A 20,431-nucleotide genomic window follows, 5' to 3' on the forward strand; every position below is an offset into this window, starting at 1 on the left:
TCTGTCAGATATAACGATATGATATCTACTGAGATAGATTTTAGATTCATTTTAAGGGAAACGAAGAAGCTTGTGGTAACAGAAGTCAAGGGGGACCTTGACAACATCATGAGAACTCTGTGTCACCAACACATTTACTCAGCTTCCCACAGACTCCGGCACTTGCTGTTATCCTTTGAAGGATCACGTGGGAATCTCAAAACAGTATAATTGTAATATTTGACACTGTTTTTGAAAATACAATGGACCCTGCATCCTCTGGACTATAGATGAGAGGAACTATCTGGCTTGTTATCGGTGCTTAGTTCAAAAGCCTGCATCTCTGATGGTATTAGCGCCTATTGGAATTGGCAGCTTGTACATCTAGAAAGACATCATCACATATACATCTCACATACTTCCATTAGATGACATTTCCAGGGAAGGTCTTGCATATTTCAGCAAAACAAAGAACAGCTGCATACTGCTATTACAACAGCAGGACTTTGTAGTAGAAGAGTCTGGGTGCTAAACTGACCTGCAGGGCAGACCTTTCACCATCTGAAAAAACACTTTTTGGACTACTCTTCTTCAGTTCATTGAAGTTTTTTGGAATTGATTTATGCATAGTTCTCTTAAGGTCCTGCCACATGATTTCAACTGGGTTGAGGTCTGGACTTTACCTGGATTATAGCAACTCTTTGATTCTTCTCTTTTTCAGCCATTCTGTTGTAGATTTGCTGCTCTGCTTGGTGTCATTGTCCTGTTGCACGACCCAGTTTGGGTTTAGCTTTTACTGGCAGACACGCTGGAGCCTAGAATACTTTAGTATACAGAGGAGTTCATCACGAGTCCAAAGTGCCCAAATCTGTGGCTTTAAAATGAGTCTAAATCATCATCCCTCCTCCACCGCGTTTGACAGCTGGTATGAGGTATATGTGCTGATATGCTGTGGTTGGTTTTCTCCAGGTGAGAGTCAAAATAATGTAATCAGCTACACAAAAACCACCCACTGCAACAACAATAATGTGCATAAATCCCAATTATCTTGAATATACTATGACGGAGCTGATTTATTGAGTATATTTTAGTGCTAATTACTTTTACTTGTGACCGTGCATATCAACACAAACACTACTTTTTTTCCCTGCGTGGCTTCGGGGATTTAAATTCACCAAAAACACACACAAATCATCATGTGATGCTTTCACTGTGATAACTGTATAATCAGTTTATCTCCCTTTAGTTGGATTCAACAAGAAAAAGGCCATGCCCATCTTCTGGTGGTTGTTAAAATACTTTCTGGGAAATGGAGGAAATCACTCAAGCGAATTTAAGGTAAGTAGAATCACGTCAGTAAATCCCAAATCCTCCAGTTAGTCACCGAACACACCGTCATCACCAGGGCTGATAAGAGTGCATATTATATAAAGCTGACGGGGGATGTTTTAGTCTTAGGACAACACACTTCATCATTTACAGTCTCAGGTGTGTTTAAGGTAAAATGTTATGGAGAATGCAACACCGACAGGCGGCATCATACCCCCGGTCCTCACAAAAGGGAGGACTGCAGGATTTGTTGCAATGTGATATTTTCTCCAAGCTGGTGACTGAATGTTTTTGGAACTGTCAGATCAGAGGGGCATGGCAGTGGTTTCTGTGTGTCTGAATATGTGTGTGTGTGTGCGTGCATGTGTAAGTGTGTTTTCTGGAGGTGTGTGTCTGGTATAGAGAGGCTACATCAGACAGACTTAACAAGTGTTCGCTGTCTCTCTCCTCCCTGCACTCATCCCCCTGACATAATGTTGCTGCCGGCAGAAATAAAAAAAACCCAAAAAACTCAACCTCCCTCCCTCCCCTACACACACACACACACACACACGCACACACACTTCTATCTCTTTCCTCCCTCCCTTTTCTCCTTCAACAACATCCCCATTCAACTGCATCAGCTCCAGGCGTCCTCTCTCACTCCTTCCCCATCCCTCGCCCTCCCCATCGTTCACCAGTAGCCTAAGCACATAAAAAATACATCAAACACAGCCGTGCGCCCAAGGCCTCGTCACACGCAAAATCATCTCTCCTTCCATCTCCCCTCTCTCGAAAAGAAAGAAAAAACCCAAGTTACAAAAGACAACTGCAGAGGACACTGATGGAAAGAGCGATAGACTGAACTCGGCTGACTGAGGGTCGTCTGCGAGGCCTCCTGGGGGAAGAAAGATTATTGTAATGTTAACACAGCAGCCATGCCTTCATTTGACACACACACACACACACAGACAAACACACGAAAAGAGTAAAAAAGGAGCGTGACTTACCTTGTGCATAATAAGGCCTTGTTTGAATTGTACACAGCCTGCAGCACCATGACCCACTTCCCTCAGTTCAGCTCCACATCTGCTCCGGCACCAGTCTCGGCTGTGACAGTGGCCGAGGGCAGCCGGCAGCACCCATGGGCTACGCTGTCAGATCCCTGGTCCAGAGATGCAAAGAGAATCTGCAAAGAGAAGCTCGCTGGACCTCCAGCTCACAGCCAGCACTCTTTAAAATCAGCCAAATCACCCAAGACGTGCTAAATTGAACCACTAATCCAGCACAGAGGTCGCTTTGCACTCTAATTATACACTTTTACTTTAAATACGAGTATGCACATATACACGTACAGTGATGACACAAGCACACAAACCCTTGGGTGCTACAGCTCATGTTTCTCTTCAATTATTCCACCCTCTGCCCTTTCTCCTCCTCATAATCTGAATAACGCCAGATCCGTGTCCTCTAGATATTTAGAAGCTGGGCCTCCATGCCAAAACATGTAACCTTCCTCCTCTTTCAAGTGTAGAGTGAATGTGGAGTTCAGGGTGGAGGGGGGGGGGGGGGGTTGGCTTCACTGCGCTGACCTCGTAATTCCCTCTCGGGGGTTAAACAAAGTTGTGAAATTCAGTTTGGAGAGGAGGCTATGGTGTTGATGCAAAAGAAGAAAGGACTTGCAGACATTATTCCTATTAAATTCTAATTAAAATTGATTTCTTGACCCCGCTCATCGGGCCTCAGGACTTGGAGTCAAGTCTTTATGTCAGTTAATTGCATATAAATGACACGGAAATGATGATGGATGCTGCTCACTGCTGAAAATATATCCAGTGATTCTCTGCCCTTTAAATTTTAACATTCAAACTTACCATTAATGTTTTGACAAAAGCTAAAAAAAGAGAAAAGATGCCTTCTCTGCCATAACAACACCAGGATTAAGCCAGCCTGCCTGCAGGTATACAGCAGCTCTTTGCAGGCGGGGGCCCTCCATGGGGCTCATTCCAGACCCTCCTGGCGTTGGCCCCTAATGATGTGTAATGGGGCCTCCTGCGACCGATCCTAACCCCAGGACCTCCTGCTAATCACCGTGGCTACTAATGAGATGGAGAGACATGAAAGGGCTCGTTAGAAGACCATCCCTTTAATGCCAACCTATTATTAGCCACTTACCAAATCATTAGTCTCTAAATTGCAATTATGCTTTAAAATAGGAGGAAAAAGTGAAAAGAGTCAAAAGAGTCCTTGAAAGACTGGAAATCTGTCACAGATAGATATGACAGACAGTGTGTTCCACCTTTTAGTTCAATGTTCAGCTTAAATGGATTTGAACATTCAAGGAAAGGCAATCATATTTGCTGCCAAAATCATGGGTTTATTGTGTAAGGAATTCAGTGTTGTAAGTAAATGTTTTCTAAAGTAGAAGAGAGACTTTATCACCCACCCTGCTTCTTACGCATCTCAGGCCAGTACTTTTGCGAGATGATAAATTAGCTGCTGTCTTTAGGCAATTGATGCTGTGCAGGACACATTTTAAAAAATCATGAGACATTTTTGTAAATATGTAAACCCAGACAAGTCCTACTAACAACTTTATGTAGCACAAGACTTCCCAAATTCTGAACTTGGGAGCAGATATCTCAGACAGTGTCAATATCCAAGTAGAACTGATTTCCACTACATAGATACATTTAAAAAGCTGGAAACAGCATGCTACAATGAGGCCGATTGGTCCAAAGTTGTTGGCACTGATATTAGCACACTGGAGGGGTTTCCCCAAGAAATTTACCAATGTTTGGCCCCCGCAGATCAGGATCAGCTCCTCCAATTTTGGCGTCTATCCCAGCTGTTGTAGAGCAAGATGTGGGGTACAATCTGGACAAGTGGGCAGTCTATCATAGGGCCATGCATTGATTTCTGTTTAGATAAATCGAGTAACCTAACATGCACATCTTTGCAATTCCTTTAATCTTCTTAGGACATTCAAACCATACTGAAAACTAGAATCTGGTCTAACGAGACAAGAAAAGAATCAGATTTATGTCTTAAAATATTTTATTTACACTGTAAAACAAATACATTTAAAACATCACACAAATAAACTCCCTACTTCTTAAAAAGAAAAACCATATGTACATGATAAAACATTTCTAGATAGACCTCAATCATGTGGTCCAAATTAGGTCAAGTCAGATCAGATAATTGTCGCTAGTGGTGTAACGGATTAAATATTTGAACACACGAGCTGAACAAGGGAAGATTAAGTGTGCAAGTCGTCGAGTAAAAGAGTAGCAGGATCTTCAGTGGTGTGTTTTATGCTCAACCACAAAATGGGCACAGGTGGGGAGACGTCTCATAATCCTGAAACCACCCAGAGTTTTGCCACTAGCTTTGTTTTTCTCAGTCTTATTGTGAAGCGAAACACTGAAAGTTAAAGGTCAGTTCTGCCTCCTCACTGCCTCTGTAGCAGCTGGGAGAAAAACTTGGACTCCCAGCCAGCTTTTCATCCTCATTCAGTTAGTGCGCTGCATCATCAGTGGTCCAGGAAGTTGAAGATGCTCCTCTGTGACCCTTTGGTCTGTCCTGCAGGTTTGTTCTCTCTGCAGACCCTCTTTGCTGCTGGATTCGCTGCCCCCATCTGCCCCCTCTTCTTCATCGTCTGAGGAACAAACATCAGTTTGTCTTTTTACAAAACTGCCATACAAAATAAAACAATATACCGGGTAGTGACTGTGTGTGCACTGGGACTGACAGTGTAAAAGTCAGCCTTTAATCTACTGTTAGAAATGTGGGCTTTGCAGCCACCTAGTGTCCAATATTGAGAATACACCAGAAACCATGACTTCACCCAGCACATTCACATGACTCTCATACTTAAGAGAAGCCCCGAGCTCTGTGGAAAACCGTTCGTTTCTGCATTTATTTTAGAACAGCGAGACCTCACTAAAGAGACAAGCAGACAGAGTTGGGAAATGACACTTTAAGGAGAGCAGCCTGATTTCTAAGGCCACCTGTGCTTGTTAGGAGATGGGAAAGTTTGCTGTTGTGTGACTATTAAAAGAAAAACTGAAATTTCTAGATTTTTTTTAAACCATCACACAATACGAATTATTTGAAATGTGTCCATAATTGTTCCTCTTCTGAAGTTCCCCTAGACTTTCAGGCGCCAACGACTTTAGACCAGTCGCACTTAGATCGCTTATCATGAAATCTTTTGAACTCCTCGAGGTAATAACGCATTTGCTGCCTTTTCCGATTTCTTGAATTAAAACAATCTTGCAAAGAAGAGTGGGACAAAATTCCTCCACAGTGATGTGATTCCTGCTGCAATACAATTTCCTGTCCATCCATCTAAACCAGGGGTGTCAAACTCCAGGCCTCGAGGGCCGATGTCCTGCAGGTTTTAGATATCACCGTGGGTCAACTACACCTGAATCAAATGATTAGTTCATTACCAGGCTTCTGGAGAACTTCAAGACATGTTGAGGAGGTCATTTAGCCATTTAAGTCAGCTGTGTTGGATCAAGGACACATCTAAAACCTGCAGGATACCGGCCCTCGAGGCCTGGAGTTCGACACCTGTGATCTAAACCTTTGGTGGCCTCCCCAAAGCTTTTAAAGGCTGAGTAAACATTCCCCCTGAATTTGACCATATTTTATTCATGGTGGCTTCAACTGTAACAGACATCTCTACTTATCAAATAGTCAGAATTAACAGGAAATTGTAGAGATTTTTGTGTTATGCAGGTTTTAGATCCTTGACCCAACACAGCTGATATAAATGGCTAAATTACCTCCTCAACATGTGTTGAAGTTCTCCAGAGGCCTGGTAATGAACTAATCATTTGATTCAGGTGTGTTGACCCAGGGTGAGCTCTAAAACCTGCAGTTCCCCACCCCTTCTCTAAAGGTTAAAGATGCACGCCTTCTTTAGGATCCTTACAGCTAATCGAGGAGTGGTTCTAAAACTGTGGGCCGTGTAGGACCAGTGGGAAAATACTGACTGAATCTGCTGATGTCATCATACTGATTTAGTTTAATTCAACTTGCATTTTTTGTTTTTTTATGATTACTGATAAAATTAGCAGTTTCTAAAGTTTTCTGGACTCTGGAAATTGAAATGCACGATGTCATTTAAATTTACTATTTTTTTTCTTTTTAAAAGAGCACCACCTTTGTTATTGTTATAATTAGTTGTATGTTACATTAATCAGCCTGTGAGTTAAAGTGGTTTAAAGAGGTTAACAGACTTCTTGATGCATGCTATATCATCCAGGTAAGTAAATCTCCAAAAGTTGATTCTGTTCATCTTTGTTGTCTGTTCATCAGGAACAATGGGCTGGGAGGTCAGTTCCTTAATCTTGATAGAGTTAAGATTAAGGAACTGACCTCCCAGCCTATTATTTCTTCAGTGGGCTGGTTTCAGTCATTATCCAAATGTACTGTTTATAAGATTGTGGAAACCTGCAGTCAGCTGAGGCTGAAGAAGTCACTTGGATGAGTGACGAAACAGTTCTCCCACAAAACGCTACGTCCAGATGAACAGAATCAACTTTTGGAGAGGTTAATCGACTGTTTTTCCAGTTTCCACTTAGTACATTTACAACATTTTTCCTCGGGAGTCACTAATGTCTCATGAAAAAGACATCGATTGGAGGTCATGTGACTTCACAATGCAAGAAAAAGTGTCTTTCATTTCTGTTTTATTTTTAAAGGCAGTTTAAGGGTTGATTTAAGTACTTAATCATTGCAAAGAGCAATTCAAGCCTTAATTTGCATTTTAAGACTGAACTGATTGAAGCCAGAGGGGGCCTGCAGGAATGCTGGACTATTGTTTTACAAATTAGCAGTGAGGGTCATTGCATGCTGCTGCTGTGAGCCACTGATCCTTGACGCCAGGCAGAATATTCATCAGTAAGACAGATGCTAATTAAATGGTCACACAGGACAGGACTGGTTCCCAGAGTTTCATTGTTTTTGCAGCAACACTTCATAACAGTGCATATAGTGGAGACATGCACTACGTACATGCATAAGTGCTTTACATTTTGCTTTTTTTTTTTTTTTAAATCCATTTAAAAATGGTCCTAACAGTTTTAATGGATGGAGACAGTGCGGACTTGACCATCAGTGGCAATTTAAAGAGTTCGGTGCCCTTGATCAATTTAAACTTTGATCTGAATGAACCTGAGAGGATTTTTTTAAGCATTAGTTCCTTTTGTTAAGTGAGATTTTGAGTTCAGCTCTAGTTCTGCTAATTTACAAGTATAACCTTGGTTCAACCTGAATTTTCAACTATTTAAACAGTTATTTTTATTCATGTACTGACCTCTCCGGTTTTGTTTAAACTTGATTAAAAATCAAATAAAACAAGCAGTTTGAAGGCTTCACCGCGGGCTACAGATTCTCATTTTAACAGTTTTGGGGGCATTTTACAGAATATTTTATTCATGACTGATCCATGATTATTTAAAAAAAAAAAAAAAACTACAGCAGTAAAACTGCAGTCATATTAACTTACATAACACAGCTGAGCCTATTCAGTGTACATGAAGAGTGGGGCTGAGTGTTTGGGAGTGTAAAATGAAGCACTCTTTGAACATTCTGCTGAACTTCTGTCACATGTACTCATGAAATGGGTTTTATTAATAGTTTTTTTTAGCATCATAATTCTGACTCACCTGTTTCTGTGGAGCATCTGATGAGTTAACCTTCTCAGGAGAGAGTGTTTGGAAGAGGAATCCACGGCTGTTTCTGGGGGCCAGAGGATTTCCCTCTGAGATGGAAGCCAGCTTCTGGAGGACGGACTGAGGCTGACTCAGAAGAGAACCTCTCCTCACCTGGGAGAAACACAGATCTTAGACCGGCCTTGTGCAGATTATGGACAAACACATGATGAAGTCTTGCAAACACCCACTGTGTGACAGTTTAAAATATTTGTTTTATTTAGTAAAGAGCAATAACTAAACATCTTTTTGCCATTTAGCCTTTTATTTATAGGACCGCATGGAGAAGAGAAGAAAGCAGTGACAGAGTGGGGCAGACTCCAACACTGTTCACGCCGTGATTAATGTTGAATTCTTTGTACATTGTTACACAGACAACAAAAAGCAGGTATTATTTAGACTTTAAAAAAATAAAATAGGAGAAAGAAAAGTTATTCACAGGGTGTTTGAATTACCTGTAAAGGCTGAGAGGGTCTCTGGAAGGGATTGAGAGCTGCTGCTGTCTTCTTCTCTGGTTGTGGTGCCACAGGCAGCTCTGCTTTAAACAGTTACACAGTTAGCTTAAGTAAAGCACCAGTTTATTTAACAAGAATGACGTGGTTGTGCATGTGTTGCATGTGAATTCCTTAAGTGTTTTCATGTTGAATTAAGTACAGAAAAACTTCATACTTTTAAGTGCAAACAGTTCAAAAACCCTTTAATGTGATTCATATCTCATTGTAGAACTTTGTTTTGTGACGATACGAAGCCGCCAGTTAAATAAATAAAAGATTTAGCTACTGATTATATCCCCTTTTTTTTCTTTTACAGAACATAAATTTCTGTAGCTGTTTCTGTGAATGGTCAAGTTTTGTTTGCTGGGACACATGTTGGTGTTTTTAGTGCCGTCATTACTACAGCCATGTATCTGAATCTACCCATCTATCCAACTGTACTCCCAACTTTCAACACTGAGTAGATGAAAATGTATGTTTCTTATATTTTCTATTAACAATTCAGCAACAAACTGAAAAACTACACTAATCTTGGGGGTCATTAAATTATCCTTTTTGAAATAGTTTAAAATACCAACTTTAAAACCTTTGACTTTATGATTTAAACCCTCTGTATTCTTCATAGGTCCTAAAGTCCTCAGATTGGCCTGTTGTTTGGCGTTATCCTACAGTTTGACTGTGTGTCTTAATTACTACCATTAATTAATTCACATATTTTTATTTTTTAATCTTTTATTTTTCCTGCTATGCAAGACAGTTGTGCCAATAACTGCTGGACAAAAGCTCCTCTGGGTGTTTTTAAGTCGATGGGATTCTGCTCATGGGGACTTTTATCAAACTAACCTTTTCTTTGCAGAGTCTTGGCAGTCAGTTTTTTGGCAAGTTTCATGAATTGACTGTCTTCCTCTCCAATCTTCTCATCATCTGCATCCAATTCCAAATCCTCTCCTTTTGTGGCTTTCTGTTCAGACTGTGAGAAGAGTGACAAAAGAATGAACACCAAACAGCAGCAGCCCTCACAGAGGAGGCCAATTCATAAGGCGCACACAGCCCATCTCTAAGAAATCCTTTTAACAGAACTTAGCGAAAACCATCACACTTAATTTTTTCAAATGTATATTTTTCCATTAGTGCCATCTCCTTTATGTGTGTGTGCAAAAAAACTGCAAACCATAAAACCCACCTGTTCCCTGAGCCACTGCTCTCTCTCCAGTCTCTCTATCCGTCTCTGGACCTCAGCCTGGTCCACATCATCCTCTTCCTCACAGTCTTCCTCGCCCTCGGCTCCAGTTCTCTCCATGCTGAAAGCATCATCTGGACCAAAAATTACAATTAAAATCTCTCAATGACAAATGTGTACAGTTAGACCCAATAATCAGAAGAAATCATCACTTGTCATATTTAGGATGCTTTGATTAAAATAAGTAATTTAGTTATCTTTTACTTTATCTTTTCTTCTATATTGCATCCACATCTTGTGCTAGATGCTAAAAGAAATTTTGTCCTGACAGTGTTAAAGTTGCAATTAACTGAATACAGATAATGCTGCTAAATTCTTATAAAACCTGAAACAAATAGCTAATAATGTTTTTATTCATTTAAATTTGTGCATTTTATTACTGCTGTTACTCCAATTGAGTCCTACCAACACTCATTATCGGTATTTGGTAATCCAGGCATTTAATCGTTCATCCTGTAAACTCACCAATGTTCTTCCATCGGAAGCGACGCGCTCGTCCAGGGCCGTCAGAGTGCAAGTCTCCATCAGCCAGGTAGCGCTCCTGATACAGCCTCAGGCGACGCTTGTCATCATCCAAAATCTGCTTCCTGTAAGAACAACAGACACATTTTAACAACTTTTACATCGTTTTTGTGCCACAGGTTCATCTGCAGCTGCCCTCTTCAGTATTCTCGTTGATGTACTTCACACAAAAGACATCATTTTATAAATCAATTAGTCTTTGCTCACATGTGGATCTTGTTGACTTGGTTTTGCAGCTCTTCGTCAGAGGGAAGGTCTTCCAGAAGCTCCTCTTCCTCATACTCGCTCCCTCTGTCACCGTCCTCATCATCGCTGCCTAGATCACTACCAGACAGCTCGGCCTCCGAGTCCACATAGTCGGTCAGTCGCCTGCCAAGGAGATCCAAGAAACCAGTCAAGCTGTGTCGCAGGTGTGGATTAGCAGTGAAAATTAAGCATTTCTACAGTTTGCAAATTGATGGCAAAAATAAAATCTAATAGTTTTTAAGTGAGAATCTTTGCATTAAGTTTGGAAAAAAAAAAAGAGCACTCACTTCCATCAGTAAGTGAAGTTTAAACAACTTTCAAAGCCAGAAACAACATCCAACACATTTATCTGTTGGTCTCTAAACTGCATAAAAAAGCCTGCTGCTCAGATCAATTTTGCACAGACATTTATTTAGGCCACAATGAAAAGTATTATTCAATTCTGTACTTATTTATAGAAAGGCTGCTTTATTCAACAAAGCATCATGTTTGCTGCATTACATCCAAATGCAGACATATTTCACTGCCACCAAAAATCATCCCACAGCAGGATTTGGCCACAACACTCTGCCACTTTCCATCGATCATGTTGCATGAAAGCACTTTCACTTACATTTTCTTCTTTTTTTTCGTCCGTGGCGCGAACACACCCTCCAGTTCCTCCTCTTCCACCTCGTTGTTTTCCTCTTCGCTGGCATCTGCTTCATCTTCCTCATCATTTTCCTCCTCCTCTCCATCATTACCATCATCATCATCGTCCTCCTTTACACCCACAAGACATTTTTAATACTTTAGTAATTGCATTATATATTTGACCAAAAGAAAATCCAAAACACTTTACACATAAAGTGTTTTTTGTTTGTTTCTTTGTTTACCTGCTCACTCTCAACATCTGATAGGAGCCGGAACTCGCAGTCTTCCTCTTCCTCCTCCTCCTGCTGCTCTCTAGCCTCTAACTTCTTTCTACTTAATAGTGTAAAATCAAAGTGAAAATCTTACATTGCAAGTAAATATTTCAGTTATTATTCCTATAATCCTCTAATCAAAGCAGTTTGGGGGTAATGAGGGAGAGGAGCAGCTTAAAAGATCACGGAAACTAATCAAACTTTAGAGATTATTAACAAAACCAGAAAATTATACTGAAGATATTTGTACCATACCCGTCTTGTGATGTTGAAGCTGTGTGAGTAGAACCTAAATTTGGCAGCAAACGAAAAAGGATTGTGTAAAAACATGAGCTGTAGAGGAAGTGACAAAAAAATGGAATGATGCAATGTCATTTATAAAAAAGCAGAAATGCACACGACTCTTACCTGGACTCGAAAATTTGCCTGAACATAGACCCAGCAGCTGATCCATAGTATTTTCAGAGTCTTCATCATCTTCTCCATCTTTCCTTTTCTTTGTCTGCTGCCCTTCAGCTTGTGTCGGTGGAAATGCTCCTGAGCACAGCCCAAGCAGCTCATCCTCCTGTGTTGCTCCAACGCCCTCTCCCCCTATGGAATTGCTCTTCCCTGATCCAAAACCACCTGAACACAACCCCAATAGCTCCCCCATGTGTGCATCCATTGCATTTTCATCCAGGCTGCCCAAGATCAGCTGCCTCTTGTGAGAGGTGGGTGCACCGGGGCGCGGCCCCACATTTAGAAAACCATCTGCGTCAAGTAACTGGGACTGAGCATCATCTTCAAGCGAAAAACGACCCTGAGAGTCACCTGCTAGACCAGGACCAGAAGCAGCTCCATCCAGGGGGCCTGAATCTGCACTGGGAGAAGGAGGTGCGTACAGGTCTTGGGAGTCTTCAACAGGGAGGCAAAGAGAAGGCTCGGAGAGCTTGCCTGAACTCTGAAAGAGAATTTTTTTAAAAGTAAAATATAAGTACTCATTCTAATGTTGAATGTGTAGTTTGGTTTCTATTTTCTTTTATTCTATTTGTATAAAATGCACTTGCAGATGAACTCTTGGTTATTTGCAGATACAGTCTTATTCGTGGATTTTCTCTGAGCCTTATTGATTCGTCAATTTCTTTGGACTTAACTAAATATGCACGTATGTAACCAAGGGCATGTTTGGCCCAAATTCAAACCCCTCGTGAAATCTGTCTGATGCTGCAATAATTAGAGTGAATGAAAAACATTTCTTCTCACCTTCGAGGCAGAGCCGAGGAAGCTCGGCCTGAAGAGGCACGGTGAAGGGGAGCGGAAAATGGACGAGTTGAGGACACTTCGTCCTGTGCCGCGCTGGTTATTCACGGGTTGGTATGATGTAATCATGGACCCTGGGAGCTCAAAGCTGCTGTTGTGGCTGTTGTCCTTCACTAGGGACAGGGAGTCGTCCTCTTCTGGAGACGAGCGGGAGAGGAGAGGAAGAGTGTACTTTTAATTTCTCTCAATAAAAGAAAAAAGAAAGGAAGAGGAAATACAGTCAAACTAAATGGAGCTCTTCCACTTTACCCACCCATCTTACTGCCACTGTCATGTCCAGAAGGCCCAGACCTTCTTACACCATCACTAAAAAAAGAAAAACCAAAAATATTTTTAATTTTATCCATTAAACAAGCTGCTGCAGATGACATCTTGCAGCCAAATATAAGAGACTTTAAAGGTGCTTCTACAAAACTGCAAACACACCCGGTGCGCGAGGAAGAGTTCCCAGGGAACAGCATGAGAGTGCCATCTGTGTTAATGAGGTCGGGAGTTGACGAGGGTCCGATCAGTGCCACTGGAGAAGGGCTCCTCATACTCTGAGCCATGCTGCCTTCTTCCTCTTCATCTTCATTGTCCTTCACGTCGTCTTCTTCGCCATCACCACCTCCCAATAAGTCATCGACACCCTGAGGGACAGAAGAACAGCTTGATGCAAGTGCAAAGAGGGTAAAAGCAAAAATTTGTGCAGCGTAACAAAATCATCCACGTACTTCTTCCTCCTCTGACTCATCCGTCATGTCTTCCTCCTCCTCTTCGTCCTCCCCACAGTCTTCGTTGTCTAGGCGATTCAGCTCGGCCTTGCGCGCCCTCTCCTCTTTTCTCCGTTGGGCCATGGCGAGCTGCAGGCGCTGCTTCAGAGTCAGCAGCTTCTCTCCTACACAGAGATGAGCAAGGGAGTCATATCATTTCCAGCTGATCCACGTGTAGTTGTGGTTAATGACTGTAAACGTAAGCCCATCATAACTATTTATATTAAATTAATTATATAATCTAAAGTGAAATGATGACGCTCACAGAAATGCTAAACACTTTAAAATTGTATAATTTCTAACTCTTCTACATATCCAGACCTGGTTTAGTGGTCACAGGCTCCTCTGCTCCTTCTTTGACAGTCACAGTGAGAGACTCCGTGTGCAGCTCCTCCTGGCCAGATGGGGTGCTGTCCTTACGGATGATGTCAAGCTGCAAAGTGCGCTCCCCTTGGGGTCGTGTGGGTGCAATAATGTGACGCAGATAACGCTCCTTCAGAGCCTCCACACCTAGTTGAAGAAGAGGAGAGGTAAGAGAGGTTTTCTTTGGCTGCCTTACACAGAAGACATCGGGCCTTGCTTTGGATAAGGACAAAAATTTTGTAGTGCACAACACTTCATCTGATCTCACATCGTGTTTCAAAGGATTTAAAACTGCATCTGGGACATGTCATGAGGTCCTGACAGAAGGATAGTATGTTCTAATTGTTTTCTGCCTTCCCAAACCATAGAGCACTCAGCCATGTGTACAGATTTCTGCTGCTCAGCACAATAAACATGATAAAAACAAAGAGGAAGGATGTTGCCAGTGTAGCTAGGTGAAATGAAGTAACATTGTGCACATATTTTTCCTGGGAAAAGTTGCCTGCTAGTACTTCTTTCCCCTGTGAGATTATGCACATTTTGAAGTCAAATCACCTAATTTATCACAGTGACCATGGCAAAGGATCAAAAGGCTTGATTCTCGATGTCTTCTTGCTGAGATTGGGAAATATTTGTGACTCACCAGGGTTAAGCTGTGGAGGGTCGAGCTGTACAAAAGCTCCATCATCTGGACACAATTTTGCAATAGGTGGCGGATCCAGTCCCAACTCCTTTAGTCTGGTCAATTTGTCTTTCTTCGGTTTGGTAGGCTGCTGTACCGAGGGCTCTGTTGTAGCTGAATCAGCACTCAAACACTGAGGAGCTGCAGGATCAACCACAGCCCTAGATACAGTCTCTTTCTGCAGGGTTTCAGAGTCAGATGTTGCTGCAGTTGGATTTTGTGGTAAAAGAGCAGCTGAGGTTTCCTCTCCTGAGTCAGATGCAGGCTTGTCTTCAGCATCAGCTGTGACTGAGTCCTGCAGACTCTCAGAGAGGTAAAGCATTGGGCCTGACTCCTGCTCAGGATCCGAGGTAACCGAAGTTTCTCCGGCCTGGTCGAGGTTCTGCTTTTGTGGGGATGAGGTTGCTGCTGGCTGAAGTAAAGGCTGGATTTGATTGGGCGACATATCCAAAGAAGAATTACAGTCCTGCTCAGTGGATGGCAGTTTGCTGGGTGGGTTTACAGAAGGTGGAGGAGCTGACGGTGTCTCCAACATCATTTCTGAGTACTTTGCAGATCTAAAAGCAGAAAGAGTTTTATAAATGTAAACATTTTACTTTGACAGAATCAAAATACAGTTACTTAAATCTGCACTGTGTGAAATGAGCAGGTCCAGCAGCCATCCTTACATGACTTGTGTCTGACCTGAAACGTGTTAAATGTCATGTTAGTATTTACTTCAACAATGCCATGGCAGGACCCCCTGGCCTTGCTCTCTTCTTAAAGAACTGGTCGATGGTCTTGGGCTCGGGGATGTGGTAGGGCAGGCCAAGTGAAGACTCTAAAAAGGAAGAAGAAAGCAGTTTTAGTAGCAGATAAGTCATTAAATTACACCTGTCAACATCTATGCAATATTCTCCACAGAAAATATTTACAATGTTTCACTTGTTATTGATTCTAGTGGCTTGAATAAGTGAAAAATGATCCACCTTTACCAAAGTCAACATCAGATGGTGAAATTCATTCAATTTTCTTTAAATGAAATTAGCAATTAAGGTTTAGAATAAACTAAAACCTTAAAGATGCCTCTACTTCAGTTATTTATAATAAAGTCTGCACTGCAGTGTAAATACACAGGAGAAACAGCAGGGTGGGTGGATTTTAAAGTACAGGAAAACCAGAAGTGTTTGCAAGTATGGAAAGAAAACTAGAATACCATCCTCTATTCAAATTATTACCCACAATAAAACTTTATGGGTTAAATAAACATGTCTTATCAACTGACCTCTGATCAGCCTCTGAGACTCACTGTGGAGCTGCTTCATCGCCTCTTTGCTGGCACGTGCAGCCTTTCTCTCCTGAAAGAGTCACATAGTGGCAATGACGAACTGCTTACAATTTAAAGTATTTATTTATTTATTTTCTGATGTTGCATACCGCACGCTGGGGCTTCTCTGGCACCTCTTCATCCTCCTCCTCATTGCAGAGGGGATCCTGTAGCAACATAGAAACAAAAGGACACAATGTCCAACATGGTCCAACTATTCTCACCACAACATTAAACCAAAGTGTTACAATAAAATTGAAGGATTTAAATTTATCCCAAGTCACTGACATAAATTCAACAGCTGTTTTAATTTTTCTTAAGGAAATAAGTCAAAGGCCAAACATAAATGATACCAATTCCAAATGTTTATCTTTTATAGTGATGGAAAATGGGTGGAGAGCCCCATTTTTAAACTACTTGATGTTTTTGCACCTTATGTTTTTTCATCTTTTGCTTGACCGCAGCACGGATCGCATCCAGAGACTCTTCTTCCTCATCATCCAGACCATTGTCAAAAAGTTCTGTGTCTCTGAGCGGACATCCACTGTCATTCAGGGTCCCAGGATGAGGCATTTCCTGAGGAAATGGGAGTAAAGCTGCTTTTAGTTGCATACACATTATCCAAATTGTATCTTGTTTTTATGGCTTCAACATTTTGCACAACACACAAGATCTAAATTTTAAAACTTTGTTCAGTTTGATCTGCAGTTTAAACCTTATATTAGTGCTCGGGGAACCAAAACACAAATGCTTCCACAACAGTAGTTTGATCATTACACTGATGTGGTAGGAAGTGTTTTTTCCCCTTTCTTCCTGACAACAAAGTTCTTCCAGAAGCAGATATGTTTACTTGGCCTTGCAGTTGGACATGCACTGAAAAGCATCATCTGACTGGGACATTAAAAAATTAATACTTTTTTTTTTTAAATGTCAAAGGTTTCCAATTTTGAGATAAAATAATGTTTGAAAAACTAATTTTGACAATACATTTAACACAATCATTTGAGGATTTGTAAGTGCGCCATCTTTGTCTTTTTTCTGGTCACACTGACTTAAATAAAGCGATAGAAAGGCCACATGATTACATAAAAAAATCTACTTAAATGGTATATAAGTTTTTAACGTGTAACGTACTTGACATAAAATCTTTCTTCACCTATGTAAGCGTAGTCCACTTTGCTGACAATCATTGACTTTGCGGTTCAAAAACATTATTCTACCTTTTATTGATTTTATTATTTTTAATAATATGTTACAGATAATATGAGACAGTCCACAGGATGTATTATTGCCCATGTGTTTTAAAACGGACATGGGCAGTGAGAACCCTTGATGTATCAAACACCAGCCAAAAAGAGTTCAGACACTAAAGAACTCACCTCATCCCTTTCAGAGAACCTCTCCTTCTTCTTCAGCTTTTCCACCGCTTTGCTGCGCTTTTCCTTCTTCTCATGATGTCTCCTGCTCTTCTCCCTTTCTTTCACTTCTTTTGTGGATTTCACTTTCCTCTTCACCACTTTCCCCTCTTCCTCCTCCATTTTTCCACTTTTCTCCTCCTCAGGCTCACTGTCCTCGCTATCAAGAGGAGCTCGGCTTATTCTCTTGCACTTCTGTCGTCCCTTTTCCTTCTTCTTGTCCTTCTCAGTCTCCATTTCCTCTCCACTGGAAGCAGATAAGACTAGTGCTTCTGCCATGTGTACGCTGCTATCTGCAGCTGCCGCCTCTTCCTCGCTGTCACTGTCTCTAATGGCATTACGGTGAGGCTTCCTGTGCACCATGATGTCTTCGTCGTCATCAGAATCTGATAAATAAGAAAGCAAAACCAACCAATTTAGAAAATTAGAATAGAGTAGAATGAAAATGGTAGAGTGGTAATCCCAGCTCATATCAATGTGTAATGAAACAAAATACTCGAGTTTGCACTAAACAGTGAGAAAAATAAATTCAAGTAGAATTTTATTCTAATGCATATTTTTGTTTAACCAAAATAAATAAATAAATGAAATAAAAATAAAAAAGGAAGACCAAAACATAAAAGGTATTTTAAAAAAATGTAATGTCTTTTTGTAATTTTAAGTCTACAAATAAGAGATTTTCAACATGAAACAGGCCTCTGGGAGAGTGACTAAACAGATAAGCTGCAAGTTGAGTAGTTTGGAGACAAAGTTAAGAGACAGGTAAAGCAAACTTAATGTGGTTAAAGTGGGAGAGTGGACATATTGGTCACAAAATAAAAAAGGGGGAAATGGAGCTTCAAGGCAGGAGAAAAAGCAGAAGTCAAAAACGACATATGTCCTCAGAGAGTGGTTTGGCAAAATGATGGAGTTTTTACTACATAAACAGTTTGATTTGTTTTCAAGTTACCTTTGGAAATCAACAACTTGAGCAAATTGAATCTTAGAAACGTTTTTTGCTCTGATGAAATTTCTTTGGTGGAAGGGAAAAACATCTTCAGTGAGCACCAAGAGTTCTTATATGCAGGACAATTATATACAGGACTTGATATAAACCCTTCTGAAGAAAAACAAATATGAGTCCAGGGAGAGTGAAATACTTCATTATTAAAGTATTTATATTATTTCCTACAGAAGTTCCCTTGGACTGATATGTTACTCTTTGCCTTTATTATTTTTCAAATAAATTTGGTCCTTTAGAAACTGGACATCTTTTAGATACTGGTTTGCTTTCATTTATAACCTTTGAATGTATATTTTCTAAAGCACTGCAGCTTTGATTCTTTGGTCAGACTGGCTCGTTATGATAACTAGTGTTTCTCTGCCTACTCCGGTGTCACATAAATGCATACCTCATTTACACAGCCAGAATGGTTCATTGTTATGCTGCTTTACCTGAAAGACCTTCTCTTTTGTTAGAGGTGTCTGTAGCCATCTCCTCTGCTGGTGAGCCCACACCGCTGTCTGAATCACTCTCTGTTGCAGTCTGGGCCACAACTGGGAGTGCCTCAGCCTGCATACAGTAGCAGATAATACACATGAATTGTTGCTGCATGGGGGGAGTAAAGGGTACTTAGCGGAAAAAAACTTGAGGTTAAGTATCAACTGAAAAACAGTTAATCTAAGGCAAGGGTAGAAGTTCAGTTTAGGCTACTTGATTGAGATCCATGTAGTGTGGGACTGCTTTTGTTAAATCTAGTAACACTAGGAATTCATTTCAAATGGAGGGCAACCCAAATTGCTGCATAGCTCATTTAAAAAAGGTACCACAGGATAGCATGTTTCTGCATTTGACAAAAACACAGAGGAGAGGGTGTTAACACAGAGATTGGGTGTCACTTTTCTCACTTTAGCAGCGAAACGCTTGTTCGTTGACAGGACTGGCGCCTTGAAGTAAACCAAACAATGAGCAGCATGTCTGCCTTTCGTTTCGAATTATCACTATTCAGGCAACAGATAAGGCTGTCCGTGAGTCACCTAGGTCTTACTTTAACAAAAGGATTTAAAATTAAAATTTCAAATTGACACGCTTTAAAGGCCCAGGCCAGTTATCACTATCCACAGAGCTGAGCTAAACCTAACCTAGCCAGGAAGCTAGGTGGCTAACAAAATGTGCAGTTAGCATATTTCTTTCGATCTTGCCAATCTCCACCAAACAAAAACTACCCGATCAAGCAGAGTGATATATGCAAGTCTAGAAAAGATAGGCAGAGGTTCAAGATAATCACTGACAAACCAAAGCATTGCCTGACCTGTTGTTGAGAAAGCAAGCTCATCTTTGTCCGCTGGCTAGTTTACGTTCTTTCTTTGCAAATTAAACAGGCTCAGACGGTACCTCGTACTCTCGTGTTAGCCACAAAGAACGTGGACAAGTTACCGTCAAAGCGACCAGTGGTGCTTCTGTATTTTAATTGACATTTAGTTAGCGTTTAGCCGGAAAAGTTATCTTCCTCCCGCCTGTTCCATACACACCGAATAGAAATTTTGATGTTTCGCGCGCCGTGACAGCTGGCCCACAGTTTTTCGTCACCGGAACGTCAATCGCAGTGTTCTCGATTTCCTATTGGTCTGTTTGGCGCAGCTGTCCCGCCTAATTTGACTACGCTGCATTGCAAGAGCGTTTGCTTTATACCCGGGACCTCTCCGGCGGGTGGGGATTGTTGCTGGAAAAAAAAGGAAAAACAAAAAGGAAAAAATTCCAAATAGCAGAACAACTTTAACACTTATTGTAATGCTAATTAATCATAAAGCACAGTTATTGGAAATGCACAATTTTGCAACTATTCTATTGTCCCGTTGCAAGGAAAATGGCATTGCATAATAGAGTGATATCTTTATTTAATCATTTATCGCTTATTTGTTCTACTACTAATACTGCTATTAGACCTACTACCCTGACATTTCAAAACCATTAAATTTCTCCACATTTTTGTCCGTCTACACAGATTTTTCTGTGCAATTCTACTTACAAACCCACCATTCCCCAATCAAGTGTTAAAGTCGGCGCTTTGTTGATACTGGTTAATCCAATTAATGATGCAAATTACATATCTAAGAGTTGTCTGTTTCTCAAAATTAGTTGCATAACCTTGACTTCTCTTAATTAGTATTTTTTTCCAGGTTTGTGCAGCTTAATACATTTGTGTCTTTTAC

At 40.9% G+C, this 20,431-nt stretch overlaps 1 protein-coding gene across 3 annotated transcripts; it reads right to left on the reverse strand.

Moving 5' to 3' along the window:
- Positions 1-321: 321 nt before the first annotated feature.
- On the reverse strand, positions 322-19,835 carry clspn (claspin). 3 transcript variants are annotated; one of them, XM_085148392.1, is made up of 24 exons: positions 19,751-19,835; positions 18,674-18,791; positions 17,204-17,625; positions 16,257-16,400; positions 15,935-15,991; positions 15,783-15,855; positions 15,236-15,338; positions 14,480-15,075; positions 13,795-13,983; positions 13,435-13,598; positions 13,148-13,350; positions 12,975-13,027; positions 12,665-12,858; positions 11,831-12,362; positions 11,678-11,711; positions 11,393-11,483; positions 11,131-11,279; positions 10,479-10,640; positions 10,215-10,336; positions 9,693-9,823; positions 9,353-9,479; positions 8,471-8,550; positions 7,971-8,129; positions 322-4,948 (listed from the first exon to the last, which is right to left on the reverse strand). In XM_085148392.1, exons 2-24 carry the CDS (start codon positions 18,711-18,713, stop codon positions 4,823-4,825), a joined length of 3,951 nt encoding a protein of 1,316 aa, XP_085004518.1. In that variant the 5' UTR covers positions 18,714-18,791; positions 19,751-19,835; the 3' UTR covers positions 322-4,822. The 3 variants fall into 3 exon arrangements, with proteins under 3 accessions (XP_085004518.1, XP_085004517.1, XP_085004516.1); XM_085148391.1 differs by having other exon boundaries at positions 11,393-11,480; positions 19,531-19,819; XM_085148390.1 differs by having other exon boundaries at positions 19,531-19,819.
- Between the last annotated feature and the right edge of the window lie 596 nt (positions 19,836-20,431).

Source organism: Neolamprologus multifasciatus, chromosome 22, assembly GCF_963576455.1.
Source record: "Neolamprologus multifasciatus chromosome 22, fNeoMul1.2, whole genome shotgun sequence".
Classification (NCBI taxonomy): Eukaryota; Metazoa; Chordata; class Actinopteri; order Cichliformes; family Cichlidae; genus Neolamprologus; species Neolamprologus multifasciatus.